Consider the following 26,738-nt stretch of genomic DNA (forward strand, 5'->3'; position numbering starts at 1 on the left):
AGTGTAAAATGACTCCATTAACTAGTGATGTAGTGACTCTGCCCCATCTCGCAGCCGTTTACTAAGTCACATTACAGCCGCGAAACTTCATGAAAACAATCTTTGTTTAGTGTAAAATAAAAAGACACAGGAGAAGATGATAGATCGGTAAATCCTATTTCTTTTCTTTCACAGTCTGCCTTAGAAAAAAAAATCATCCCTTTTTCTGGAATACTGTCCACTTAATATTGGGGGAAACGCACAGAAAATTAAAGGCCACGGAGAATGTAAAATGATCTCAAGGCAGAACAGGAGTGACACATTACGCCTGCGGACTCCACCAATTTCAGGAAGCTTGCCCGCCCCAGGCCGGGCGATCTGTATCCGTCCCCTGTGTAGACCAGCCTGCACAAACCAGTGGGACCGCTACCTTTTGTGACTCTCCGGACGTTGTATGTAGCGTCTTCATTTATACTAAGTATCGGACTACATATAAAGTCAGTGCAATTCCAAGACTTGCGTCAGTGGGTATCCCACCTTCCAGGAGCCGAATCAGGGAGATCTGGGGGCCCAGGACGTACAAAAGCAAAAAAAAAAAAAAGTTTAAAAAAAAAAAAACTTTGCTGCTGCTTTCAGGGAGTAAAAACTCCACGAACTCTTTCTTACAGATAATGCTATTGGCTCTTACAAATAAGGGACACGCAACCTAGGTTGTGCCTCGCCTCACTGTCCGCCTGCGGATGAGAATGTAACATTGCTGTAGGTAGAAGACAATGCAGAAGAATGGAAATATTGATAGTTGGGGGGGTTTATAAGAAGTGGAAAAACAAAAAACATATTTATATTGTGATGAATTTGTGGTTCAGCTTAGAAACGTAACCGTAAATCCACAACTGGTCATTCATTTCCATAAGAAGTGCGTAATATATAAATCGTGAATGGCAATACGATGAACAGAGGCTGCCGGGTCTCCTATTTAAAGCTTGGAAAGGCTCGAAGAATAATTATTTATCTTTCCAAGAATCAGAACTGTTTTATTTTTAATTATTTTATGTTTTTTTTTTAATAAACAGAATCTTATACCAAGAAGTCATCTGACAGCCTCTCTTATGTTCTATGATGTGACATGGATAGTTCTGGCACTGGCTATAGGGTTCTAAGCTCAGGGAATCTTTCCAGTTGTTAGTAACTGCGCGGAAATTTGACAAATCTTTCAAATATGGCGTCCAGATAGTTCCAGTGTCCGGGAAATGTAACAAGCGTCAGATTCATTCATTCACATAGGTGTTCCGTACAGAAAGTGCACTACCTCTAAACATCAGACACAAGAACCAACCCAACCCGAAATAAAGGAGAGGAAACCGTAAGACGAGCTTTGCAAGGGCTACAAATTACTACCAGCTGGGTCTTCACTAGTGCCTGGAATACACAGGGGGGAAAAATATATATATATTTAAAAAGTAAAATGATTACTAATAGGTGTGACCACCAGGTGGCAGTGCAGAGCCCCTCCATATACACCAAATAGTTATTGTACAATGTAATTGGCAGACATCAATTATATATATATATATATATATATATATCCATTGTAGAAAAGCCGCACTCACATGTCGTTATTAATCACAATTGCTGGGGTGCAGAATCCAGTAACAGGTCCAATCCAGACAAAGTTCCACAATACATGTGCACAAATGAGGATGCACTCACCAGACTTCTCCGAAGTGGAAACGATAAACTTTAATCCAGACAGCACATACAAAACAGAAGGTCAACGTTTCGGCTCACAGCAGAGCCTTTCTCAAGACCAAATTACCAGGTTGCCATCTCTCTGGGAGATGGCAACCTGTAATTTGGTCTTGAGAAAGGCTCTGCTGTGAGCCGAAACGTTGACCTTCTGTTTTGTGAGTATGTGCTGTCTGGATTAAAGTTTATCGTTTCCACTTTGGAGAAGTCTGGTGAGTGCATCCTCATTTGTGCACATTATATATATATATATATAATATACAGAGTACATCCACCGGGGTGGAAGACAGATAGCACTCTCCAGTCTTGTTTAATAAATGCCCAAAAAAATTTTTTAATATTAATGGTTCCTCATATGTCCATAACAAACAAAAATTGAAGGGCTCACCAACGTTTCGGTCCCTTGCTAGGACCTTTTTCAAGGTAGTTGCAAATCAGAAAATAATCCAGCGTAGTTACAGCGTCATCAGAGTAATGAACATGGAACCATGTTCATTACTCTGATGACGCTGTAACTACGCTGGATTATTTTCTGATTTGCAACTACCTTGAAAAAGGTCCTAGCAAGGGACCGAAACGTTGGTGAGCCCTTCAATTTTTGTTTGTTATGGACATATGAGGAACCATTAATATAAAAAAAAAAAATTTGGCATTTATTAAGCAAGACTGGAGAGTGCTATCTGTCTTCCACCCCGGTGGATGTACTCTGTATTGTACTATGAGTCTGACCCTATACTGGGCCAGGCTTTGATTGGCACCCCAGCAGCTACCTGGGTTGGGTGAGAGTGCGGGACTTCCCTGGTATATATATATATATATATATATATATATATATATATATATATATATATATATATATACACACACACACACACACACGCACACAATCCTCCCCTTCCCCGTTTAAGATCACAGAATGGAGGAACTGAAGCTTCAATGTTGATGCAACTCGTTGTAAGACGTAATGCTGTACATGTGGTTATACAGATAGTCGTATATCCCCCCCCCCGAATCTGCACTGTCCCCTGTGCAACACTCCTCATTGCCGCAGTAAAATAATAATGATTACAAATAAAATGAAGAGAAGTCTGGTACAGCTGGCATGTCTGGCCATTTATTTATCTCATATTAAGCTGCGTGTGTAGAAAATGGTCGTTTCCTTCCATAAAGTTTTCCGGTAACTGCCTTTGAAGTGGTATTCGTGGCAGTGGCATCATGATTTGTAGGCGGAATGGGCTGTTGTGTTTTCGGCGACACCAGGTTTGGGCGATTTATAAAATAATAATAAATAAGTAAAATCATCGCTTGAGTTATAGATCCAAGATAGAACCCAAGGACAACTGTACAACGCATCGCCAGTAAATGTTCGCGCAGAGCGTGGGCGCATGCGGGCGGGAAAGATGCAATTTTCTGCATCAGTATGTATATATATATATATATATATATATATATATATATATATATATATATATATATATATATTTGTTCGATTCAGCCTTAATATAAGGGCACGACCTATATATAATGTGTTGGTTTTAGCCGTCCAATCCTTTGTCTCATCGATTTTACGGGTCTCTAGTGTAAATCTGACCAAAATAGAAAGACTTTTGCCGTCGGCGCCAGCAGTAATACGCTGCAGATTTGTGTGTACAGATGGAGCCATGCTCATCTATTCCTTTATTAGAATTAATTGAGCCAGGGCAGACGGACTTAATCCCCTGCTGTATTGTTCTCTCTGTATTGTATTGCTGCTGAGAACAATAGATGGAAGGTTTATGCTAATAAACCTAAGTGCAGCAGAGAAGCCTAGACGATCATGGCTCCATCTGTATGTAGCAAATAAAACAGAGGGGACTTTAGTGTAAATCAGTAGCTTTGAATGTCAATGTGGGACCAGGGGGGCTCATTCACAAGTCATTCTGCCCGCCTGGGAAGAGATATAATAATATTACTGGGACAGTATGACGCTCACAGATCCCGTCAGCTAGACGCATTCTCCAAAGTGTGATTATTAGCAATTTCTAATGGAAAAAGATTGCATTTAGACCAGAAGTCCAGCTGCTATGGAACTACACATCCCAGCATGCCCTGCCACAGTTTCACTGTTAGGGCATGCTGGGATATATAGTTCCACAGCAGCTGGATTTGAGCTGATCATTAAATACTAATGTTTCTGCATTAATTCTATTTCATATAATTGCACCAAGGCATAGAGTTGTGTGTCGGTAGCCTGACGGCGTACAGGTGATCTGGTTACGGGAAGTGCAAGTGGCCAAAGAACGACGCGTTTTGTTTTTTATGACTTAATGCAATTCTAATATTCATAGATCATGAAAATATTTTTCTATGTAGTTATAGTAATTAAAATAGTGGTCTATTATGGTCGCTGCTTTGTTGCGCTAAGAGCTTGATAACAACGTTTCTCTCTCTGTACTGACTGGTTGATGAAACGCGTTTAGTAATTACTGTATTTATCATTATTAATAAAAAAAAAGGACAAACAAATGCAGAATGTTCGTTGGGAGCACAATTTGTTCCGCGCACAGACAAAGCTTCCGATAATTTATGGCGACACATATGAGCTGTAAATGTGATTGTAATGAAACATCAATTTGTTCTAATGGTGAATGTATTAGATATCGCAGCACTTTTTGCTATTATGCAGCAACGTTTCAGTGGGGTTTAATCTCTCTGTAGGAAACGTTGACAATGAGCCGACGGAGACTGGCCTCTAAGCCTCTCTCACTTGTTATCTATAAATCTAAAACCATCTAGAAGTCTGTAGCCATTACCCAGTGGTATCGATGTTTATATTAGATCGGAACATAGGACGAAACGCTTCTGATCCTTCAGCACGAAGGGACGGAATCATCAGACCCAGATATAGAAGATGATTCAATACAATAGAACGTTCTACAGTCCGGTTCTGTCACCTTACCACATAGATAAAACTATCGCTGCTAGGAACACTGTTACTTACCGAATATTAATAAGTATAATCCGTCATGTCAGATCTCCGAGAAGGTTCTACAGGGAATGCTGCATCCTAGCGATTTATATAGATGACAGAATATAGATTTCTTGTTTGCTAAGAACAGACAAAACTGTAATTCTATACAATGCATTAAATCTTCTATTTTCATGATAGTTATGAAATGTTTTCTATAGAGAAATGATTGTATGTCCTGTTTGGTAACATACACCTGGGGTGGCTCGTACATTATTTGAGGAGATACTGTGCCATATAATCGTGGTACTTACCCGCCTCTGACAACGTCATAGTATTTAGTAGGAATATAAAATATCTGTGATTAGAACGCCACGCGCTGGCGTTTCCTGACATAATCTGTGTGCCGGCGCTTGTATCGACAGTTATACCCGGAACCTTTATATACAAGCTGGATCACAGACTGGCATGAGCTAAGCATTATGGGAAATACCACAGATGAATACAACTATCATTTCTTCATTTACTGCCCTGATTATTCTGCCCGAACACTTCCTAGGGCTCCCCCATTCCCCAAATATACCTGCATGACTATGTATTAGTTTCTAGATGCCACTGTACCCAGAGGCGGCAGCTTACGTCTGTGAAGACCTCTTACCCGCTGGCACCAAAATGCATTAAAACCATCAGATCAGGAATTATCCAGCAGTTTCCATTGCTTTCAGCTGCGTATGTTGGCGCTGTGGCGTTGTCTTTTAGACCATGCCAGCTCCATTTAGTTGCGGTCACCGCAAGAAAATGTATTGGGGGTCTATGAAGTTTCCACCACTGATCTCCGCGACAAGAAAGCGTGGCCGCCAACCGTGGAATGCCAGCCCTATTTAACATGCGGCATCACTGACGTTTCACACAGCGCCAGCGGGTAACCAGCCGTCACCACACACAGGAAATATGATGATTTATCAATATTTTATAGTAGCAATATATGTGATTTGTTCCTTGAGCCAAACAACTATTATATAGAATACTCCTCTATATTGTTATGTCTATATAGGACTACAAGGGTTACTTATATATTTATTGTACATGGCACAGCCAGTAACGCTGCAGTATCTGCCGCAGCACGGGAGTGTCTTTACACTTCCCAATCTGCAGGAGGATTAAAGAGAACACAATCATGTAGATGTCTGTAAATGGTCGAGTCTCGGCCTTCAGACAAATGGAACTTTCCTTTTGTAAGAATCAAAAATACAATAATGCCACATCCCGGCGTTTAATCTGCTGTACTATGTCGCATTGTACATAGTGTATTCCTGCGTGGACCCTGCTCGCTCACATCCGGAAACTGCTGAGTACTTTTGTAATTCCTGTAAATATAGATGTACAAATGTTATTATGTTGATGTAATAAAGATTACCAGAATGTTCTGGGTATCACACCGTTTAGGGGCGAGGTTGTACTTTGTGGGGCCATCAATATAAGTGGTTTCCACCATCACGCCATTAAGGACTGATAGATGGACGTTCGGTGACGTACAGGGGAGTAGGTTTCGGACCCTATGAGGTTATTTCTGAAAATATAAAAACTGGTGTATAGGGAAGAGGCGCTATAACCACAGTTTTATTATGGTCTCGGAAATAGCAGCTAAAGGGTCGCAAGGTACAGGTTCTATTCTACAGTTTGAGGTTTCGATCATCGAGTTACCATAATAAATTCCGTTGAGCCAAATGTCCAGAAACCAAACCCCCACTTCTGACACCATGGCAATACCCACACTTACAGACACGTTTACAACAATAACATTAAGTGTAGTTTAGGTGTAAATCTAATTTGCCATCCGCATTTGTGACACTGACAGATGATTGGACGTCAGCTGGTAGAACAAGCTGATAAATCAGGGTACATCGCCCACAAGGGGCGATAAAGGGAAGATCAGATCATGATCAGTTGGAAATTGCCGGGTTTGTGTTTGGGGCATTTCAAGGAATTTTGGGGAGTTTTCAATTATCAAAATTGAAAAACACAAATTTCCGAGCTCTTAGCGATCTGAGTCTCCGGCGGGATTGCTCTTATGTTACAGCACTGCGTGATACACAAGGCGTCCTCTATGTCATATGGGAGGCAGGCTCATTACATGACGATGTGCATCTGTTTTCTAGGCTTTAGAAGAACATATTTTATATATATGATTAATGCAGAAACAGTTCAGCCTCATTATAGATGGCTGCAACAATGTACAGAGGCAAGTGTTTGTCTCCTGAGAATAACGTGGCTGTGAGGTTCATGTATATTTGAAATTACGGATAATAAAATTTATTTAGCTATTTTATCCACGTCTCCTGGTCTTTTATTGTTCGGATGTTAAAAGATAGAACATTGTAATGTAGTCTTAGTTTGGTAAAGGACCCCATTACTTACTCTCTCAGAATGTCCGTCAAACCCCTAAACTTCGGTCTCTTCTCAGAGACTCCCAGGAGAACAGACAAGTCTCCAGTTCTCCGGGAAGGTGGGCAGTCAAGGGGGCTTTTGAGAATGTGATTTGTGGTGAAACGCGTGATTGTGAGCCCACTGCTGCGAAACGCGTCAATCTGCCTAGCACCTGTAACGTAAGCCCTGTCTGCAGATCATGATTATGACTAATATGTTGTCCAAGCAATAAATGAAATCTGGCAAAGCCACATTGTACAAGAAAATAGGCATCAGTCCTGATAACGTGCCCAATGCCAGGACCTTCCAATACTCCAGTATATATTTAGTAGATGGGAAAGTATATAACGGTTTAATACTGTGTTCAGTAGATGCATTAATTCAGATACATATAAAAGGCTGCGTACCAGAGCTATAGGGAAAACCTGATCTGTGGGGGTTTCAGTCCTTCCAAGGTCACTTTTAGGGATTTCTACTTTTCATGGACCACTACTCATAAGAGAAGGACAAGACGGCTCTGTAGTGCACGGCCTTTAAAAGAGAATTATTTTTATATGTCATCAGGGATCGTCCTTTCTTTCCTGTAATAAAACATTAGCAAAACGCACGTTGGTGTTTGGTGCATCCGGTACATGATACCACCTTCTATTACTCTGCATTTCATTAGGGGATAAGGAGCATTATTGCTGTAGCCCAGGCATTACACAGGGGTCTGTAACTGTAGTATGGGCAGCACTATGGCAGAACCAGAATGATGCCATCTGACTTATGTGGGGTGGCAGTTACCTGGGCGTCGTTAGAATACGATTATACCACTAGGTGCAGGACCCCTGAGCCAGAGAAGTATCTTGTATACAGCAGATTGTACGGTCTGCAATACTATAATCCACATTAATGGTAGGGGGTCTTATAACTATTAATATGCAGTATTGGATACTAGCTCGTTTGAGCGTATGATCCTCACAGGGGTACGCAGATACTAAACGCACCTACAGAGACCGGCTGCAGATATACAGCGGCGATCCTAAGGGTGGGTGATTTAATGGGAACAAGTAACAGCCACTATCAGTGTTACGTGACGCTAAGGACGCTCTCCGTCCAGGTGGAGCCTCACATATATAAAACGATTGGGACCAGAAGTATTTTGGATATGGGATTTTTCCGTATTTTGGAATAATTGCATACCATAATGAGATCTTATGACGATGGGACCTAAGTCTAAGCACAGAATACATTTATGTTTCATATACACCTTATACACACAGCCTGAAGGTCATGTAATACAATATGTGTAATGACTTTGTGTACATTGAGCCATCAGAAAACAAAAGGTTCCACTATCTCAAAAAATTCCATATTTCGGAATATTTGGATATGGGATACGCAACCTGCACCTGAATCCCAACGTAAGAACGGCACCCTGCATTATTAGGAAGGGTCTGTGTATCCATCAGCTGCTGCTACATAGCGCCTACTGATACAGTAACACCGGCTGCATGATGCACAGCAGCCACTATGGAGCGTTTCCCACTTTGAGTCATGGACAGAACTATGTGAACCCCATATGAAATCAATGATACCAAATGATCCTACAAATATCAGCTGCAAAATGCAGAGCCGCGATCCCCGGGGTGACTGTCACTGTATGAATATAACCAGCGTCAGTGACACCAGCAAGCTGCGAGTCTCAGGAGCAGCTCTGTTACACGACGCCTCGTACTATGGCCCTCATTCCGAGTTGTTCGCTCGCTAGCTGCTTTTAGCAGCTTTGCACACGCTAAGCCGCCGCCTACTGGGAGTGAATCTTAGCATAGTAAAATCGCGAACGAAAGATTAGCAGAATTGCGAATAGACAGTTCTTAGCAGTTTCTGAGTAGCTCCAGACTTAGGGGGTCATTCCGAGTTGTTCGCTCGCAAGTGAATTTTAGCAGATTTGCTCATGCTAAGCCGCCGCCTACTGGGAGTGAATCTTAGCATCTTAAAATTGCGAACGATGTATTCGCAATATTGCGATTACACACCTCGTAGCAGTTTCTGAGTAGCTTCAGACTTACTCGGCATCTGCGATCATTTCACTGCTTGTCGTTCCTGGTTTGACGTCACAAACACACCCAGCGTTCGCCCAGACACTCCCCCGTTTCTCCAGCCACTCCTGCGTTTTTTCCGGAAACGGTAGCGTTTTTTCCCACACGCCCATAAAACGGCCTGTTTCCGCCCAGTAACACCCATTTCCTGTCAATCACATTACGATCGCCAGAACGATGAAAATGCCGTGAGTAAAATTCCTAAGTGCATAGCAAATTTACTTGGCGCAGTCGCAGTGCGGACATTGCGCATGCGCATTAAGCGGAAAATCGCTGCGATGCGAAGATTTTTACCGAGCGAACAACTCGGAATAACCCCCTTACTCTTCCAGTGCGATCAGTTCAGTGCTTGTCGTTCCTGGTTTGACGTCACAAACACACCCAGCGTTCGCCCAGACACTCCCCCGTTTCTCCAGCCACTCCTGCGTTTTTTCCGGAAACGGTAGCGTTTTTTCCCACACGCCCATAAAACGGCCTGTTTCCGCCCAGTAACACCCATTTCCTGTCAATCACATTACGATCGCCAGAACGATGAAAATGCCGTGAGTAAAATTCCTAAGTGCATAGCAAATTTACTTGGCGCAGTCGCAGTGCGGACATTGCGCATGCGCATTAAGCGGAAAATCGCTGCGATGCGAAGATTTTTACCGAGCGAACAACTCGGAATAACCCCCTTACTCTTCCAGTGCGATCAGTTCAGTGCTTGTCGTTCCTGGTTTGACGTCACAAACACACCCAGCGTTCACCCAGACACTCCCCCGTTTCTCCAGCCACTCCCGCGTTTTTCCCAGAAACGGTAGCGTTTTTTCACACACACCCATAAAACGGCCAGTTTCCGCCCAGAAACACCCACTTCCTGTCAATCACATTACGATCACCAGAACGAAGAAAAAACCTCGTAATGCCGTGAGTAAAAGACCTAACTGCATAGCAAATTTACTTGGCGCAGTCGCAGTGCGAACATTGCGCATGCGCAATTAGCGGAAAATCGCTGCGATGCGAAGAAAATTACAGAGCGAACAACTCTGAATGACCCCCTATGATAGGGGGTTGTATGTCTGTCGCTAACACAACAGTTTGCAAACATTGTACCCTGAGATGATCATCTCTGATCTTCCCACAGTAACAGGAGAGTCGCAGCAATTATAGGGTGTTCCTCATCCTGTCACTGTGTGATCTGGGTGCCAAGTGCAAGATACTGTAGGACGAGTCAGCGTTCACCTATAGTGCTGTCCATGGTGCTGACCATATGATCCCACAGTTATTAAGGCAGTGGTTCCCAAACTGTGTGCCGTGGCTCCCTGGGGTGGCTCGGGACACTTGCAGGGGTGACCTGGGTTGGTGGTCCAGGACCAATTCAAATTATTCATGGTCAATATAATAGGCAAAACCAGTGCTGGTGGCTGCCAGTCATAAAATATGTGGCCAAGCAGAAGCAAATCCTGTCCCTCACCACACAACTGACCCTAAGGATGACCTATAAACGCCATCTACTTAATGTAATATTTCTTTCTAAATTTCTCAAAAAGAAATGGCCTAGGGGTGCTGTGAAAAAAATTCTGATATTCAAAAAAGTTTGGAAACCACTGTATTAGGGGATCTCTCGTGTTTTATAGACTCTCTGTAAACATTAATGTAGGGCCCGCTGCATCTGCCACGTAGGCTATATACCCTCATGGGCCACCTCACAGGCACTATAAGGAGTGCTGCCACCTCACAGGCACTAAAAAAAAAAAAAAAAAAAACTCCACTGGGGCAAGGATTTATGTGAATGAAATATCTGTAAAGCGCTGCGGAATCTGTGCGCTAAATAAGTAACTTACTAAATAAAATATATAAATTATGCATTACCCAATCTGATTCTCCCACATCGCCCTCTAGTGACCACACTACATACAGCAACCAGTGTGTCCAATCACGAGTTACCCCCAAAAAGATCGGGGAGACTCGCACAAAAATCCTGCACTTCGGGAACTCGGAGGCTATTACATTTAGCTGTATATATTTACACTAAACCATTGACGTCTCATTTCACTCATAGGGAGACTGCGCTAGATAATGTGTAGTCATAATTATTTTGTTGTAGGAATAAAAACTAATTGGAAGTAAGTGGGCATTTTATTGTGGTCCACGAGGACAAACACGCAATGTAGGGATGGGGAGTAAATTCTGCCAGCACGGAATGCAGCGCTAACATGTGGATTTAATGGACAATAATTTAGTTTAATTACTTGGAACACGATTGTTTTGTTGATGCAGAAGTAAAGCTGCGTATTGTATAATTCAGGAGGGTCCTGGAGTGGCGCTTGGAGTCTCAGTTCTGATAAATGCTTCTACACAGACAGACCACACCCTTCTCCATTACCAAAATTGGGACTACCCCCAAGAAACTCTGGGCTGTTAGCAGGTAAGTCTATTATCCATTGTCCTGTGTGAGCGGTTTTATGCTTCTGAGTAAAGGATTTCCATTTTAAAGCCATCCTCACTATTTGCGGACCTCCCATTTCTTCTATATACTGAGCCCGGCCCTTTGGGAAAAAGGGATCTGCAGAAAGCTGCAAGACAGTAAAAACAGACTCCAAACTCCAACCTGCCTCCGAGCAACTGTGATGAATTTGCGCCCCTGTATACCCACACACATATATAATGGGTAACATTTGAAAACCTTCTGGAGGTATTCAATTAGCTTGCGGCTAATTGCCAGTGCCGGGGCTATTCAATTAGCGGGGACTACCCCGCGCATAAGTCCCCACAGTCGGACTGAACCTCGCAGCTCGTGGAGCTGCAAAGTAAAGTCCACGTAATAACCACAAAACTGGGATTGGGCATGGGAAGGAAAAAGAACATGGATTCTGCAGTTTATGCGGAATCAGTGGGTTTTGGCGTGTGAATCACGACTTTTCAGCGCGGGAAGAGGGCTCTTTAATGGAATAGCCTTTCCACACACCGCAGGGATTTTTGCCAGCAAGTAGTCACAGGGTAAACCTCGCGGCTAATCTCCATGCAATGCACAATATGGATTAATTAAAACGAATATAAAAAAATACTGGTGCGGATATGTAACAGAAAGTCATTAGATGGAACCATTATCTGACCTGGCTTTCTCTGCTCTTTATACAATTTGAATGGTTGATCTCTGTAGACCATGTTGACCATCACTTACTCATACCGTCCGCCCGACAACGCAGACTGCGAGTAATATCACAGCGCCCGCTCTGCACATGCCCAGATCCCCAACATTCGGATTTGTACGTAAACCATCAGCTGTACATAGAAACGCTGAATCAGGCCCCACGGTGACACTATTATGCTACTGATTCATGCTTGTAACTTTATTTCAAACTGCAAAACAGAGAGATTTAAATAAGATAATTATATACATATAGGGGCGTATCTATAATGGATGTGGGGCGTGTGGTGCACACAGTCAAATGTGACCCCACCGCTCTCCTTGCTCCCATAGACTATATTTGCATTTCTGCCAACGCTGCAGAAATCAATAGGAAAGGGCACCAGGCCATTTTCCCAGAGATATGCGCCGTAGAGACTCACAAAAGTGACAGAACATAATCTTTGCATGCGCTGCTGTGAAAGGGGGGAGCTGGCGTGGAGATTTCACACAGGACCTCACCTTTCACAAAACGTCCCTGCATACATAATAACATCAATTCTATACTTTGTGCTGCTGGGGACCCTGCTCCTCCCACTATATAACTCTCAGTCTGTGGCTTCATGCTGCCTCCATTCCCCTCATCACATCCTGTCACATGCAGCTCTGTCCTCGCTGACACATCACTCATCTCCTGATATACTCTGTGCTGCTGGGGACCCTGCTCCTCCCACTATATAATCGTCTGTGGCTTCCTGCTGCCTCCAATCCCCTCCTCACATCATGTCACTGCCCCTGTCACATGCAGCCCTGTCCTCACTGACACATCACTCATCTCCTGATATACTCTGTGCTGCTGGGGATCCTGCTCCTCCCACTATATAACTCTAAGTCTGTGGCTTCCTGCTGCCTCCATTCCCCTCCTCACATCATGTAACTGCCCCTGTCACATGCAGCCCTGTCCTCACTGACACATCACTCATCTCCTGATATACTCGGTGCTGCTGGGGGGACCCTGCTCCTCCCACTATATAACTCTCAGTCTGTGGCTTCCTGCTGCCTCCATTCCCCTCCTCACATCATATCATTGCCCCTGTCACATGTAGCCCTGTCCTCACTGACACATCACTCACCTCCTGATATACTCTGTGCTGCTGGGGACCCTGCTCCTCACACTATATAACTCTCAGTCTGTGGCTTCCTGCTGCCTCCATTCCCCTCCTCACATCATGTCACTGCCCCTGTCACATGCAGCCCTGTCCTCACTGACGCATCACTCATCTCCTGATACACTCTGTACTGCTGGGGACCCTGCTCCTCCCACTATATAACTCTCAGTCTGTGACTTCCTGCTGCCTCCATTCCCCTCCTCACATCAGGTCACTGCCCCTGTCACATGCAGCTCTGTCCTCACTGACACATCACTCATCTCCTGATATACTCTGTGCTGCTGGGGGACCCTGCTCCTCCCACTATATAACTCTCAGTCTGTGGCTTCCTGCTGCCTCCATTCCCATCCTCACATCATGTCACTGCCCCTGTCACATGTAGCCCTGTCCTCACTGACACATCCCTCATCTCCTGATATACTTTGTGCTGTTGATGCAAGCTGGGGGTTGGCGACTATTCAGCTGTTGTAAACCCCCCGTAAAGATAACATTGTACTTAAATTCATTCTTTTATTTCTGACAGATCTTTTCTACGATATTTCCTCTCTGGGTCCGTCACATAATCTTACTAGGGTGTTTATTACGCTGGAAACTCACAAGCGCCAGTCTGGAATGGTGGCACAGTAAACAAGGGCTGACTCGGTCGTGCACACAGCGTTTACGTCCCCAAATACTGCCGGACGGTTCTCAACACTCAATAAATGTGCTACATTCATCCACTCTGCATTGTCAGACTCGTGAGGCCAAATCAGCTCATTCTCCGCGTATAATTTCACACCGGAACATCGGCTGTAATAAGACTTCAGCAAAGATGGAGAAGAAGAAAAAAACTGTAAAATTTTAATGATCACAGAATGCAGAATTCTCTTCATTTAAATAATGGATAAATACAATGCAATTTGCACATAACAGGATGGCATTAATATTTTATTATGTACATAGGCAATATCATTTTACAATCTTAAACATTATTTTCACTGCAAATTAACATCTTAACGGCTTCCTTGGAAAATAATTGGTGCGCTCTTGAATGCCAGTGGAGCTGAATACCACGCGGCGCGTTTCAGTTTCCTTAATGACGTCCTTCTGGCTGTAATCATTCCGCGGCCTCTGCGGACTAAGGCTGTCTAGGGGGAATGTCAGCCCCGTGACTCAGGAGGACACGGAGACCTATTCTAACTCCGGCTAGCAATTGTTCTATGTACCATCTACTTCCTGTTTCTGGGAAATATCACGTACTAGATGTCGGAGTCACTGTAACTCAGTAACACGTTCTTTCATCCAGGCCAACGCTGCACCATTTTGCACGCCGAGCAGGGACCTGTGTGTGGCACTGATGAGCCTTATCAAGAGTAAAACCGTCATTAGGGCGCGTACCATTTACTCTGCAGATGAAAATTATATTTGAACATCTTCATTTTGCAGACGTGTTTCAAGGATTGAACAATTTAATTCGCCCTCCTCATTATTTTGCAGAGAGGATCAGATGAAGTCAGAATGTAGTAAATAAGGAAGAATAATGAGATAGAACCTTAGTTCTGGCTCCATACTCCTATTAACGTGGAGAAACGCGTCTGACTCATAATATACTGTATATGGCCACAGACTGGCGGTCAGTGGCTGGCTAAGCCCCTACTAGCTGCTGGTCCTACCCCATTTAGGCAGTAGTCCATGGACCTTCAACGTCCACATCACTTCATGAGCCCGTATTGCCCCTATGGGTGCCTTCATGCCTCAGCCCCAGATTAAGGTCCTCATGGGCCTGGAGCTGAAATGTATGAAGGGCCTATTGTGTGCTACTGGGTGACACAGTAGGGGGTCACACACCGCTGTTGGCGGGTGGGATCTCGGATGGACCACTGGCAGGCTGCTGTAGCAGGAAACCTTTTTTTTCTTGTCACCGGCAAAGAGACCAATCCCTGAATGACTGCGGCTCTCTGCCCACAAGACGCCATGTTCTCACAGTGTGATGCCAGTTTCTGTCAAGGTGTATGAACCAACCCCAGCTGTACCAGGCACCTATTATACCAACTGCCCTCAAATGATCCTTGTTCTCTCTACGGGTACATCCACTGTACATGACCCATTATTCCAGGTGAGCAAATGTCACCACCCACTTTCCAACCATCCATGTCAAACATGAAGTCATACACTATAGGGGAACACAACCACCTTCACCAAGTCCCCAGGTCCCTCATCACTTCCTGCTCCAGAGACTACACAATTCATCCAGGTCCTATATACTGTAATAGACGCTCTTTTTCTTAAACTCAGTTGAACAAGACTGGACCCAATGATGGCTGGTGGGTTCTGGGGTATGGGTGCCCATGATCACGTGGTCCTACCATTCCCGAAATCTAGTTAAATGATGAAACACATTCCGTGAAGCTCAAACAGGACATAAGAGTTATCATCAAGGCCAGTACCATCGATGGCTTCTGGCCACCAGCTGAAAAGCACCAATGGGTGAAAGGAGATAAGAAGACTGACAGTGGCTTCCAATGCGCACACCACAAAGTAAGACGTTTCGCCATTGGGCCTCCACCATCGATGGTAAAAACCCAAATCATCAATTGCTAACCATCCATGGCTGACCCTATGGCATGGTCAGAGGGGCTGCATGAATATGGCCTGCATGGTCACTATCGCACACTAATTTGCCAAGCAACCCAGTGATTTAGTGTCCCGAGCTCTGGGTTCCAGCCGCTGCCTTGGCCAATACAGCATCAATCTACCCCCAGTGGCAGGAAAGAATAAATTAAATAGGGGTTTCCTCAGATACACCAGTGTCAGTGAGTGGCTGACCCACCTACAGTCCGAGGTCTCACACCACAGGCAATGTACATTGCAAGCAATGGTTTCCATCTTCAGACCCATTTAATGGTTTTACAATGCATGTAATATAGTGGTGGGTGCCAGGACTTAGGCTGTAACTGGGTCCCTCATTCTCTGGATCTCCATGGCTTGCAATGACAGAAGAAAATAAATGATAAAGTTAAAAAATAAAACCGATTAAATATCCAGAAAACAAGAACAACATCCAGTCACCTGCTTTACATTTCCCCAAAATGCCGGGAATTGGTCTACTGCGCCCCTGTCAGACCCCAGGAGCTGAAGCCCAATTCTATGGTACTAGGCGGGCACCGGCAGTGGGCAAGGCCCCTAGGCTGGAGCTCCCAGTATTACGGCAGCGGGGGGCGAGGCCCCTAAGCTGGAGCTCCCAGTATTACGGCAGCGGGGGTCGAGGCCCCTAGGCTGGAGCTCCCAGTATTACGGCAGCGGGGGTCGAGGCCCCTAGGCTGGAGCTCCCAGTATTACAGCAGCGGGGGGCGAGGACCCTAGGTTGGAGCTCCGAGTATTATGGCAGCGGGGTGAGAGGCCCCTAGGCTGGAGCTCCCAGTATTACGGCAGCGGGCCAGGCCCCTAGGCTGGAGCTCCCAGTATTACGGCAGCGGGCCAGGCCCCTAGCCTGGAGCTCCCAGTATTACAGCAGCGGGGGGGCAAGGCCCCTAGGTTGGAGCTCCGAGTATTCTGGCAGCGGGGTGAGAGGCCCCTAGGCTGGAGCTCCCAGTATTATGGCAGCGGACCAGGCCCCTAGGCTGGAGCTCCCAGTATTACGGCAGCGGGCCAGGCCCCTAGGCTGGAGCTCCCAGTATTACGGCAGCGGGCCAGGCCCTAGGCTGGAGCTCCCAGTATTACGGCAGCAGGGGGTGAGGCCCCTAGGCTGGAGCTCCCAGTATTACGGCAGCGGGGGTCGAGGCCCCTAGGCTGGAGCTCCCAGTATTATGGCAGCGGGCCAGGCCCCTAGGCTGGAGCTCCCAGTATTACGGCAGCGGGGGTCGAGAACCCTAGGCTGGAGCTCCCAGTATTACGGCAGCGGGCCAGGCCCCTAGGCTGGAGCTCCCAGCATTACGGCAGCGGGGGGCGAGGCCCCTAAGCTGGAGCTCCCAGTATTACGGCAGCGGGGGTCGAGGCCCCTAGGCTGGAGCTCCCAGTATTACGGCAGCGGGGGTCGAGGCCCCTAGGCTGGAGCTCCCAGTATTACGGCAGCGGGGGTCGAGGCCCCTAGGCTGGAGCTCCCAGTATTACGGCAGCGGGGGTCGAGGCCCCTAGGCTGGAGCTCCCAGTATTACGGCAGCGGGCCAGGCCCCTAGGCTGGAGCTCCCAGTATTACGGCAGCGGGCCAGGCCCTAGGCTGGAGCTCCCAGTATTACGGCAGCAGGGGGTGAGGCCCCTAGGCTGGAGCTCCCAGTATTACGGCAGCGGGGGTCGAGGCCCCTAGGCTGGAGCTCCCAGTATTACGGCAGCGGGGGTCGAGGCCCCTAGGCTGGAGCTCCCAGTATTACGGCAGCGGGGGTCGAGGCCCCTAGGCTGGAGCTCCCAGTATTACGGCAGCGGGGGTCGAGGCCCCTAGGCTGGAGCTCCCAGTATTACGGCAGCGGGCCAGGCCCCTAGCCTGGAGCTCCCAGTATTACAGCAGCGGGGGGGCAAGGCCCCTAGGTTGGAGCTCCGAGTATTCTGGCAGCGGGGTGAGAGGCCCCTAGGCTGGAGCTCCCAGTATTACGGCAGCGGACCAGGCCCCTAGGCTGGAGCTCCCAGTATTACGGCAGCGGGCCAGGCCCCTAGGCTGGAGCTCCCAGTATTACGGCAGCGGGCCAGGCCCTAGGCTGGAGCTCCCAGTATTACGGCAGCAGGGGGTGAGGCCCCTAGGCTGGAGCTCCCAGTATTACGGCAGCGGGGGTCGAGGCCCCTAGGCTGGAGCTCCCAGTATTATGGCAGCGGGCCAGGCCCCTAGGCTGGAGCTCCCAGTATTACGGCAGCGGGGGTCGAGAACCCTAGGCTGGAGCTCCCAGTATTACGGCAGCGGGCCAGGCCCCTAGGCTGGAGCTCCCAGCATTACGGCAGCGGGGGGCGAGGCCCCTAAGCTGGAGCTCCCAGTATTACGGCAGCGGGGGTCGAGGCCCCTAGGCTGGAGCTCCCAGTATTACGGCAGCGGGGGTCGAGGCCCCTAGGCTGGAGCTCCCAGTATTACGGCAGCGGGGGTCGAGGCCCCTAGGCTGGAGCTCCCAGTATTACGGCAGCGGGCCAGGCCCCTAGGCTGGAGCTCCCAGTATTACGGCAGCGGGCCAGGCCCCTAGGCTGGAGCTCCCAGTATTACGGCAGCGGGCTAGGCCCTAGGCTGGAGCTCCCAGTATTACGGCAGCAGGGGGTGAGGCCCCTAGGCTGGAGCTCCCAGTATTACGGCAGCGGGGGTCGAGGCCCCTAGGCTGGAGCTCCCAGTATTACGGCAGCGGGGGTCGAGGCCCCTAGGCTGGAGCTCCCAGTATTACGGCAGCGGGGGTCGAGGCCCCTAGGCTGGAGCTCCCAGTATTACGGCAGCGGGGGTCGAGGCCCCTAGGCTGGAGCTCCCAGTATTACGGCAGCGGGGGTCGAGGCCCCTAGGCTGGAGCTCCCAGTATTACGGCAGCGGGGGTCGAGGCCCCTAGGCTGGAGCTCCCAGTATTATGGCAGCGGGCCAGGCCCCTAGGCTGGAGCTCCCAGTATTACGGCAGCGGGGGTCGAGAACCCTAGGCTGGAGCTCCCAGTATTACGGCAGCAGGCCAGGCCCCTAGGCTGGAGCTCCCAGCATTACGGCAGCGGGGGGCGAGGCCCCTAAGCTGGAGCTCCCAGTATTACGGCAGCGGGGGTCGAGGCCCCTAGGCTGGAGCTCCCAGTATTACGGCAGCGGGGGTCGAGGCCCCTAGGCTGGAGCTCCCAGTATTACGGCAGCGGGGGTCGAGGCCCCTAGGCTGGAGCTCCCAGTATTACGGCAGCGGGGGTCGAGGCCCCTAGGCTGGAGCTCCCAGTATTACGGCAGCGGGGGTCGAGGCCCCTAGGCTGGAGCTCCCAGTATTACGGCAGCGGGGGTCGAGGCCCCTAGGCTGGAGCTCCCAGTATTACGGCAGCGGGCCAGGCCCCTAGGCTGGAGCTCCCAGTATTACGGCAGCGGGCCAGGCCCTAGGCTGGAGCTCCCAGTATTACGGCAGCGGGGGTCGAGGCCCCTAGGCTGGAGCTCCCAGTATTATGGCAGCGGGGGTCGAGGCCCCTAGGCTGGAGCTCCCAGTATTACGGCAGCGGGGGTCGAGGCCCCTAGGCTGGAGCTCCCAGTATTACGGCAGCGGGCAAGGCCCCTAGGCTGGAGCTCCCAGTATTACGGCAGCAGGGGTCGAGGCCCCTAGGCTGGAGCTCCCAGTATTACGGCAGCGGGCCAGGCCCCTAGGCTGGAGCTCCCAGTATTACGGCAGTGGGGGGGGGGCAAGGCTCCTAGGCTGGAGCTCCCAGTATTACAGCAGCGGGGGGGCGAGGACCCTAGGTTGGAGCTCCGAGTATTATGGCAGCGGGGTGAGAGGCCCCTAGGCTGGAGCTCCCAGTATTACGGCAGCGGGCCAGGCCCCTAGGCTGGAGCTCCCAGTATTACGGCAGCGGGCCAGGCCCCTAGCCTGGAGCTCCCAGTATTACAGCAGCGGGGGGGCAAGGCCCCTAGGTTGGAGCTCCGAGTATTCTGGCAGCGGGGTGAGAGGCCCCTAGGCTGGAGCTCCCAGTATTACGGCAGCGGGCCAGGCCCCTAGGCTGGAGCTCCCAGTATTACGGCAGCGGGCCAGGCCCCTAGGCTGGAGCTCCCAGTATTACGGCAGCGGGCCAGGCCCTAGGCTGGAGCTCCCAGTATTACGGCAGCAGGGGGTGAGGCCCCTAGGCTGGAGCTCTCAGTATTACGGCAGCGGGGGTCGAGGCCCCTAGGCTGGAGCTCCCAGTATTATGGCAGCGGGCAGGACCCTAGGCTGGAGCTCCCAGTATTACGGCAGCGGGGGTCGAGAACCCTAGGCTGGAGCTCCCAGTATTACGGCAGCGGGCCAGGCCCCTAGGCTGGAGCTCCCAGCATTACGGCAGCGGGGGGCGAGGCCCCTAGGCTGGAGCTCCCAGTATTACAGCAGCGGGGGGGCGAGGCCCCTAGGTTGGAGCTCCCAGTATTCCGGCAGCAGATACATCACTTAGTACACAACTTTCTCTGACTTCTCTCCCCAGGCACAGGAGCCCGGTCTCAGACGTACGCCCTACATGGTAGCACTTTTCTCTTTGATAAGGTCCCTGTCGCCATTACCCATGATTGAGTATTCTGCCAGATCTATAACCATTAATTGCGGGCACTACAGGCACTGCGTTACCTCTGCTGCCCTGCCGCCATCACGGTGAAGATGACCCTGGAGGATTGCAGACGGCATACCCTGCAGAATAATTATCTCGGCATTAACAGTCAGGTACGGAGGGCGATGCAACCATCCACCATGTCGCTGCCTCTCTGCTAATGCACGTTTCCTAAGCAACCCTGATTTATGCGCCTGGCTGACGCTTTACGAGCCCCATAACGGGCTGCTTACTGATGTAGATGAGACAATACCTTGCTCTAAATGTACATCTTATGTTAATTATAGATGATAATGCCGGGGGTTATTACTTAAATATTTAATGAATAGATGTATTTGTTACACATCATTATATACGTAAAATAAATAAAATCGCCTTTCTGAATTGTGGCCCTGCTGCAGAAGTAATTACAGCCATGTTGTATTGTGGTGTGCGGCGGGAGGAGCGCCTGGAAGCTGTGCAGAACGGATATACGTGGGATGAGCACAGGGGGTCCGCATTAACGACTGGTAGTACACGGGCGCTGGTCCTCACATGTCCGGCCAGCGGGTCCCATTAGCTTCTGACCTCTGCAATCAGCAGGTCGCCTGCATATACCATCAACTCGCACACAACGCTGTACTATTGTTATTGGAATTTCTCCTTGAAATATTTGTACATATAATTTATATATAAGTATAAAACTCCTGTGGCTAGGAGACATGATCGGGGACCCCATATTCCCAATGCCTTAGGGGCTACCTTCATTCGTATATAGTTCTGTAAGCCCCATATCAGTAAACACTGTGTGACTTTACGCTCTACAACACACAGTTCACGCCTTCCGCCACACCCTTCTGTTGACCCATTTGTTGCCCGTTGTGTTCCAAGTGTCTAGAATTTCCCGGAAGTGTCGGACTGGGGCATAAAGGACCGACCAGGGAATGCAGTGGTACGGGCCCAAGATTAAGGGGTGTGGCCATTCACCAGAGGGGGTGTGGCCAGCCACTACAGAGGAACTTGGCGAACCATTTGAGAGGACATGCAATGAACAGGGCCCCTTTATAAAAGGAGGGGGCAGAGGTGTGCCGGGACCACCCACTTTGATTGGCAGGAGGGAAAATCTTTTTGCAGTTTCCATAGAAACAAATCAAACAAGTTTGCCCATGTTCCTGCTCCACCAAGTTACTGATCACTAGAGGAGTGAGTGGGGTGGGATGCAGTCATAATGCATTTTGCCGAAGGCCGGTATCCCGACACCCCACTCGGTTGGAGGGTCCACGTCACCAACCGAGTTAGAATAGAACCTGTGGCAAGCAAAGGTCACCATCAGGCTCACAGCATGGCGAGTGCAGCGAGACCGCAAGGGGACTCGCTGACGGTATTACAGCAGATGGGATGCCGCGGTGGGATCCGGACAGCCGGTATATCATACCGGGCCAAGTGGGCCCCCCCCGGGGATTTCCCCCTGTACACCTGTGAGCCATTCCGGCCCTGGTGCTCCGCCTATAATTACATATTATATTGTGCGTAAAGGTCACTTCCTGACCCATTTTCTCAATGGTGGAATATAATTGGGGTGTACTGAGAGGTAGCAGATGGCAAAGAAACTAAGAAGAATGGTGGTGGAGCCAAAATTATGCGATTAATGTTACTTAGCCCCACCCCTCCATAAGGCTCCACATAACTCATCTAATTACCATCATATGCCAGAGTAAATATTCTGGTGATAATTTCCGCACCCTGCTTCACTAGGAAGCTGACAAGGTGTGGTAGATCCGCCTACTCTTCCGTGGTCGCAGGGTACTACCCGGAAAAAAAAAAAAAACATGTGAAGCGCAGGAGAGATCACATCCTATTGATACATGGCCCTCTAAAAATACTCTAAAATGTTGCAAGTTTGCAAAACCAGACTTTTTTTTTGGGAGGCTCGACCGCATTTTCTGGGCTAACAAATAAGCATAGAATATGGGACTTGCTATTGGCAGATGCCTACAAGCAGGTAGGTGCATAGCAGATGTGAGCAAGGAGGTTAGTCCACACATTGACACCAAACCAGAGTAGGTTTATTGAAGATAACAGAATAAAGATGATAGAGGATAAACAGCAAATCAATATGATAAGGCATCAATCTTTTCTGGGCTACGTACTCAACAGCCCTGTGATGCTCCAATAACACAGTGACAGGCTTGGGCATACATACTTTTTATAAAGCCAAGTAAACAACATGCACCTGCTGTCTAGATTGTGTGATTTTAAAGTTTGGTGAATAATATTTACTCAGACATGTGATGTTAATTAGAGGAGTTATGTATAATAAAACTCAGTTAAGAGACAGCTTGTAGCATTTAACCATTTCACCACGTCAACACTTGACATATCTCCCATCTGGCCTGATTTAGGTGGGTAAGTCCCAATTTGAGGGGACTGTTCCGACTCAAAGTTAGTTGGAATGTATCCTAACTATGGGGCGGATTCCATTTCTGGGAAAGTGCGTCTTCAGTGCGCCTAAATCAGCACTTCGACTCTGTTCACACTTCACACGCTATTGAAGCCTAATTTGTCCAGATTCCTAGGAGGGAAATATTGGGAAGTGTATTATTCCACAAGTGCTGCCGTGTGTTGCAGTCATGAGAATGAGGAATAGCCAGAGGCCACTGTGGGTAGGACACGAGAAAGGGGTTTCTCTGAGTCACTCGGTATACAGTTAGGAGGAACCCAGCTGCAGATTGCAAACCGTCACCTGGAAAAGCCACGTTTCCTCCATGACGGATGCAGAACAGAGAGGAAGAAAAGGTTTCCTAATAACACAAATAGATGAAAGCGGAGAGAATCGCAGGCTTGTAACTCAGGAGCCGGTCACAGCACAAAGATAATCGTGTGTCAGACAAACACGTTCAGGACCCAATTCAGGTCCAGCACAAATTATCCGCTATTATCCGCTCCGCTGCACTGAAAGTAAATGGCTTTTTACATTCTACCTTCTTAATTAGAAAGTAAATGAAAGACACAAAGTGATGACAAATCACTGAGCAGAGGCTGCGGGATTCCACGCAGAGGGGAGACAGATACCCCCTCCGCCTGGTGTCCTCATCATCCAGCGTCGGCAGGAGGCAGCTGGCGTCCAGTTTAGTCTGTAATGGGTGACGGTCTTTAATAGTATTACCAGACACATCCATGCGTTTGCTTACTGTCCTCCCTGTATGGCAGTTCGTTTCATCCTGCTCTGGGAACACAGCGATGGCAGCCATCTTTCTTATTATGCTTCGAGACCTGTCTCCTGCGCATGTCATGCTACCGGAAATATTGTTACACAAGACTCGGTAGGTAGGTCTCACGCACTGCTGGTTTCTGGTAGAACGGCACCCATTACCTACAGAGGGTGTAGGCAGCCATTTTGTGTGCAGTGCAAGTAGTCACAGGAATGCGGCCCATTGGCTAACTAGGAATGCTGCATACGGCTATAAAATGGCTGCTCACACTGGATGTTACAAAAAGAGTACAGTGTACATTTTTCTACACTATTTATGTTTAACATGAAGGGATTTAGGATAGGAGAGGAGGCAGGGTTCTGGAGCCAGGAGAGTAAAGGTCCGGGCCTAGCCGGAGACTGGTGGTCTGTCTGTGCCCAGATGGGATTCCACCAGCTCTATTGGGCAGACGGAGTACAGGCCTCAGTGCCAGTGGCAGTGCTGCGGGTCTGCATTCCATGTACATGTGGCGGGGGCAGATACTGCTCAGTCACCCCCACTAAGTTGATGCGGTAAATTGCTGTAATTACTGCCATTTATCACTGACCAAGAGGCAAATCCCATCACAGAACAAATTTCTGGTATCTGTGAATTTGCGTCTTCAAAGCGCCCGTCTCTGGCAATCTAAGCGTGATTCGTAGTATGCAAATGGGTCTATAAATCCACATTTATCAGGGATATAGGGGTCTATTCACGAAGCAGTGAAAAGTGTGGAGAAGTGAGACTGTGGAGAAGTTGCCCATGGCAACCAATCAGCATCAATTGTACGGAGCAGCTGATTGGTTGCCATGGGCAACTTCTCCACGGGCTCACTTCTCCACTCTTCACTGCTTCATGAATAGACCTAAGTATCCCCAACGTCCTGTGCAGCAGTGTTCCTGTATAGACACGGATATCACTCACATCACTGGCCTTTATACTGGGAGCTATACAGACACTTACCGGCAGCTAATACAGTTCTGGCCTGTGTGTATACATGCTGAGATTCACCATGTACGGGATGCTGGGAACAGGCGTCTGATACCGCTTGTGTGTCTAGCAGTGAGTTACTGTTTAATCATGCCCATTATCACTTTTACAAATTGTTAGTTTTACAATTAATGGCTCAATAAGGGTCGCGGTCACATCAGCCGACATCACAGCAGCTGCACTGCAGATCACTGGAGATACGAGGTCATTCACAGCTGAGACACAAAGTGACACTGCTGACACCAGACGGGACTGCACACACATCATACACACACACACACACCACATAGATTGTAAGCTTGCGAGCAGGGCCCTCCTCCCTCTATGACTGTTTGGTTTTACCCAGTTTGTCTTCTAATTGTGATTAGTTGTAAAGCGCAACGGAATTTGCTGCGCTATATAAGAAATTGTTAATAAATAAAATAAATACACACACACACCCTACACACACACACACACACACACACACACACACACACACACACTCTGCACAGCCGGGAATCCGTCCTGTATCTACTCCACACTCTCTACTGGATTCACATGTAGCTCACACTGCAGTGAGCAGGGCGTGTACAAAGATCCTCTCACACACATATCACCCAAACACACAGCACAAACAAAACCACAAACACAGACGCAATATAGCAAACAACACACAGCACCAACAAAACCACAAACAGAGATGCAGTAAAACACATACACTACCATACACAGACAACACACAGCGCCAACAAAATCACAAACGCAGAGACGCAATATAACACACTACCACACAAACACACAGCACAAACAAAACCACAAACACTGACGTGCAAAGTAACACAAACACTAAAACGCACAGACAACACACAAACACATACGATATATAAACACATACACTACCACACACAAACACAACACCAATAAAACCAAACACTGAGATGCAATATAACAAACACCATACACAAACACACCACCAACAAAACCACACACAACAAACACAGACAATATAAAAAAAACTACACAAGCCCAAACCTATAATACAAAACATACAGAACAAGCAAGAATACAAACATACACAACCAACAAAACCACACATACAAATAAGAGGCAACATCATAAAAAAAAAAAAACACGCAAAGAGACTCAACAACAGAACACACAAAGCATATAGAACAGACACAACACTACAGACCCCCAACACAAACAAGGCCACACACTTGCATGTCGAGAGCTGATGTGACCCCTCGTCCTGCCGGCAGATGTGACCATTTACAGCTATGGGACAATGACTATAGCGTTTGTGGCGCCCCCGGGGCGACTGCATCATCACCCGTCACCTCTCTCCCGCTCATGTAGTGCCATCTATTATTTTGGGGCCTTTTCTGCACATTTTGGGTACGTCCTTAAAACACAATTTGTGAGAACCACAGGAAGAACTTGGTAATGGGGCTGAGGGCCGTGGGCCGTAGCTACGCAGTGCGGGCATGGAACTAAGGGGTATATTCATGAAGCAGTGGAAAGTGTGGAGAAGTGAGCCAGTGCAGAAGTTGCCCATGGCAACCAATCAGTGTTGAGGTAACATTTATAAAGTGCATTCTATAAAATTATACACAGCAGCTGATTGGTTGCCATGGGCAACTTCTCCACACGTTTCACTGCTTCATGAATAGACCCCCCAGATGTACTGTATATATCCATGCCAAATTGTGCACATCTCTGCGGCCTGACCGGCTGGCTTTATACTATCATCATCACCGGTGCACGCTTCCACCCACCGCAACCGCGGTGCAGAATTCCCTCGTCACACCCTCGCTGAGCTTTGCCTTTTCTCCATTACCGCCTAGTGATCCCTTTTCATTTGTAAATGAAGATGCGTTCAGTTTGCGTAGTATGTGCGTAGTCGCGTACGCATGG

General features: G+C 48.0%; 2 protein-coding genes across 3 annotated transcripts in view; one reads left to right on the top strand and one right to left on the bottom strand.

The window, feature by feature from the left end:
- Positions 1-1,068, top strand: part of DAB2IP (DAB2 interacting protein) — a 1,128,147-nt gene extending 1,127,079 nt beyond the window's left edge. Inside the window, exon 17 of the mRNA XM_063935967.1 lies at positions 175-1,068. Within this exon, the coding sequence (XP_063792037.1) occupies positions 175-184 (10 nt within the window). The 3' untranslated portion in view covers positions 185-1,068. The remainder of the gene's footprint in view (positions 1-174) is intronic.
- TTLL11 (tubulin tyrosine ligase like 11) overlaps positions 1-26,738 on the bottom strand; it is a 604,411-nt gene that overhangs the window by 73,518 nt on the left and 504,155 nt on the right. The window contains exon 11 of one of the 2 annotated variants that reach the window (XR_010182917.1): positions 5,737-6,039. The exons of the other annotated variant lie outside the window; for it this stretch is intronic. The gene's annotated coding sequence lies outside the window, so the exon portion shown is untranslated. Of the gene's footprint in view, positions 1-5,736; positions 6,040-26,738 lie in introns of those variants that run through there. 2 annotated transcript variants of the gene reach the window in all.

This window comes from Pseudophryne corroboree, chromosome 8 (genome assembly GCF_028390025.1).
Source record: "Pseudophryne corroboree isolate aPseCor3 chromosome 8, aPseCor3.hap2, whole genome shotgun sequence".
NCBI lineage: Eukaryota > Metazoa > Chordata > Amphibia > Anura > Myobatrachidae > Pseudophryne > Pseudophryne corroboree.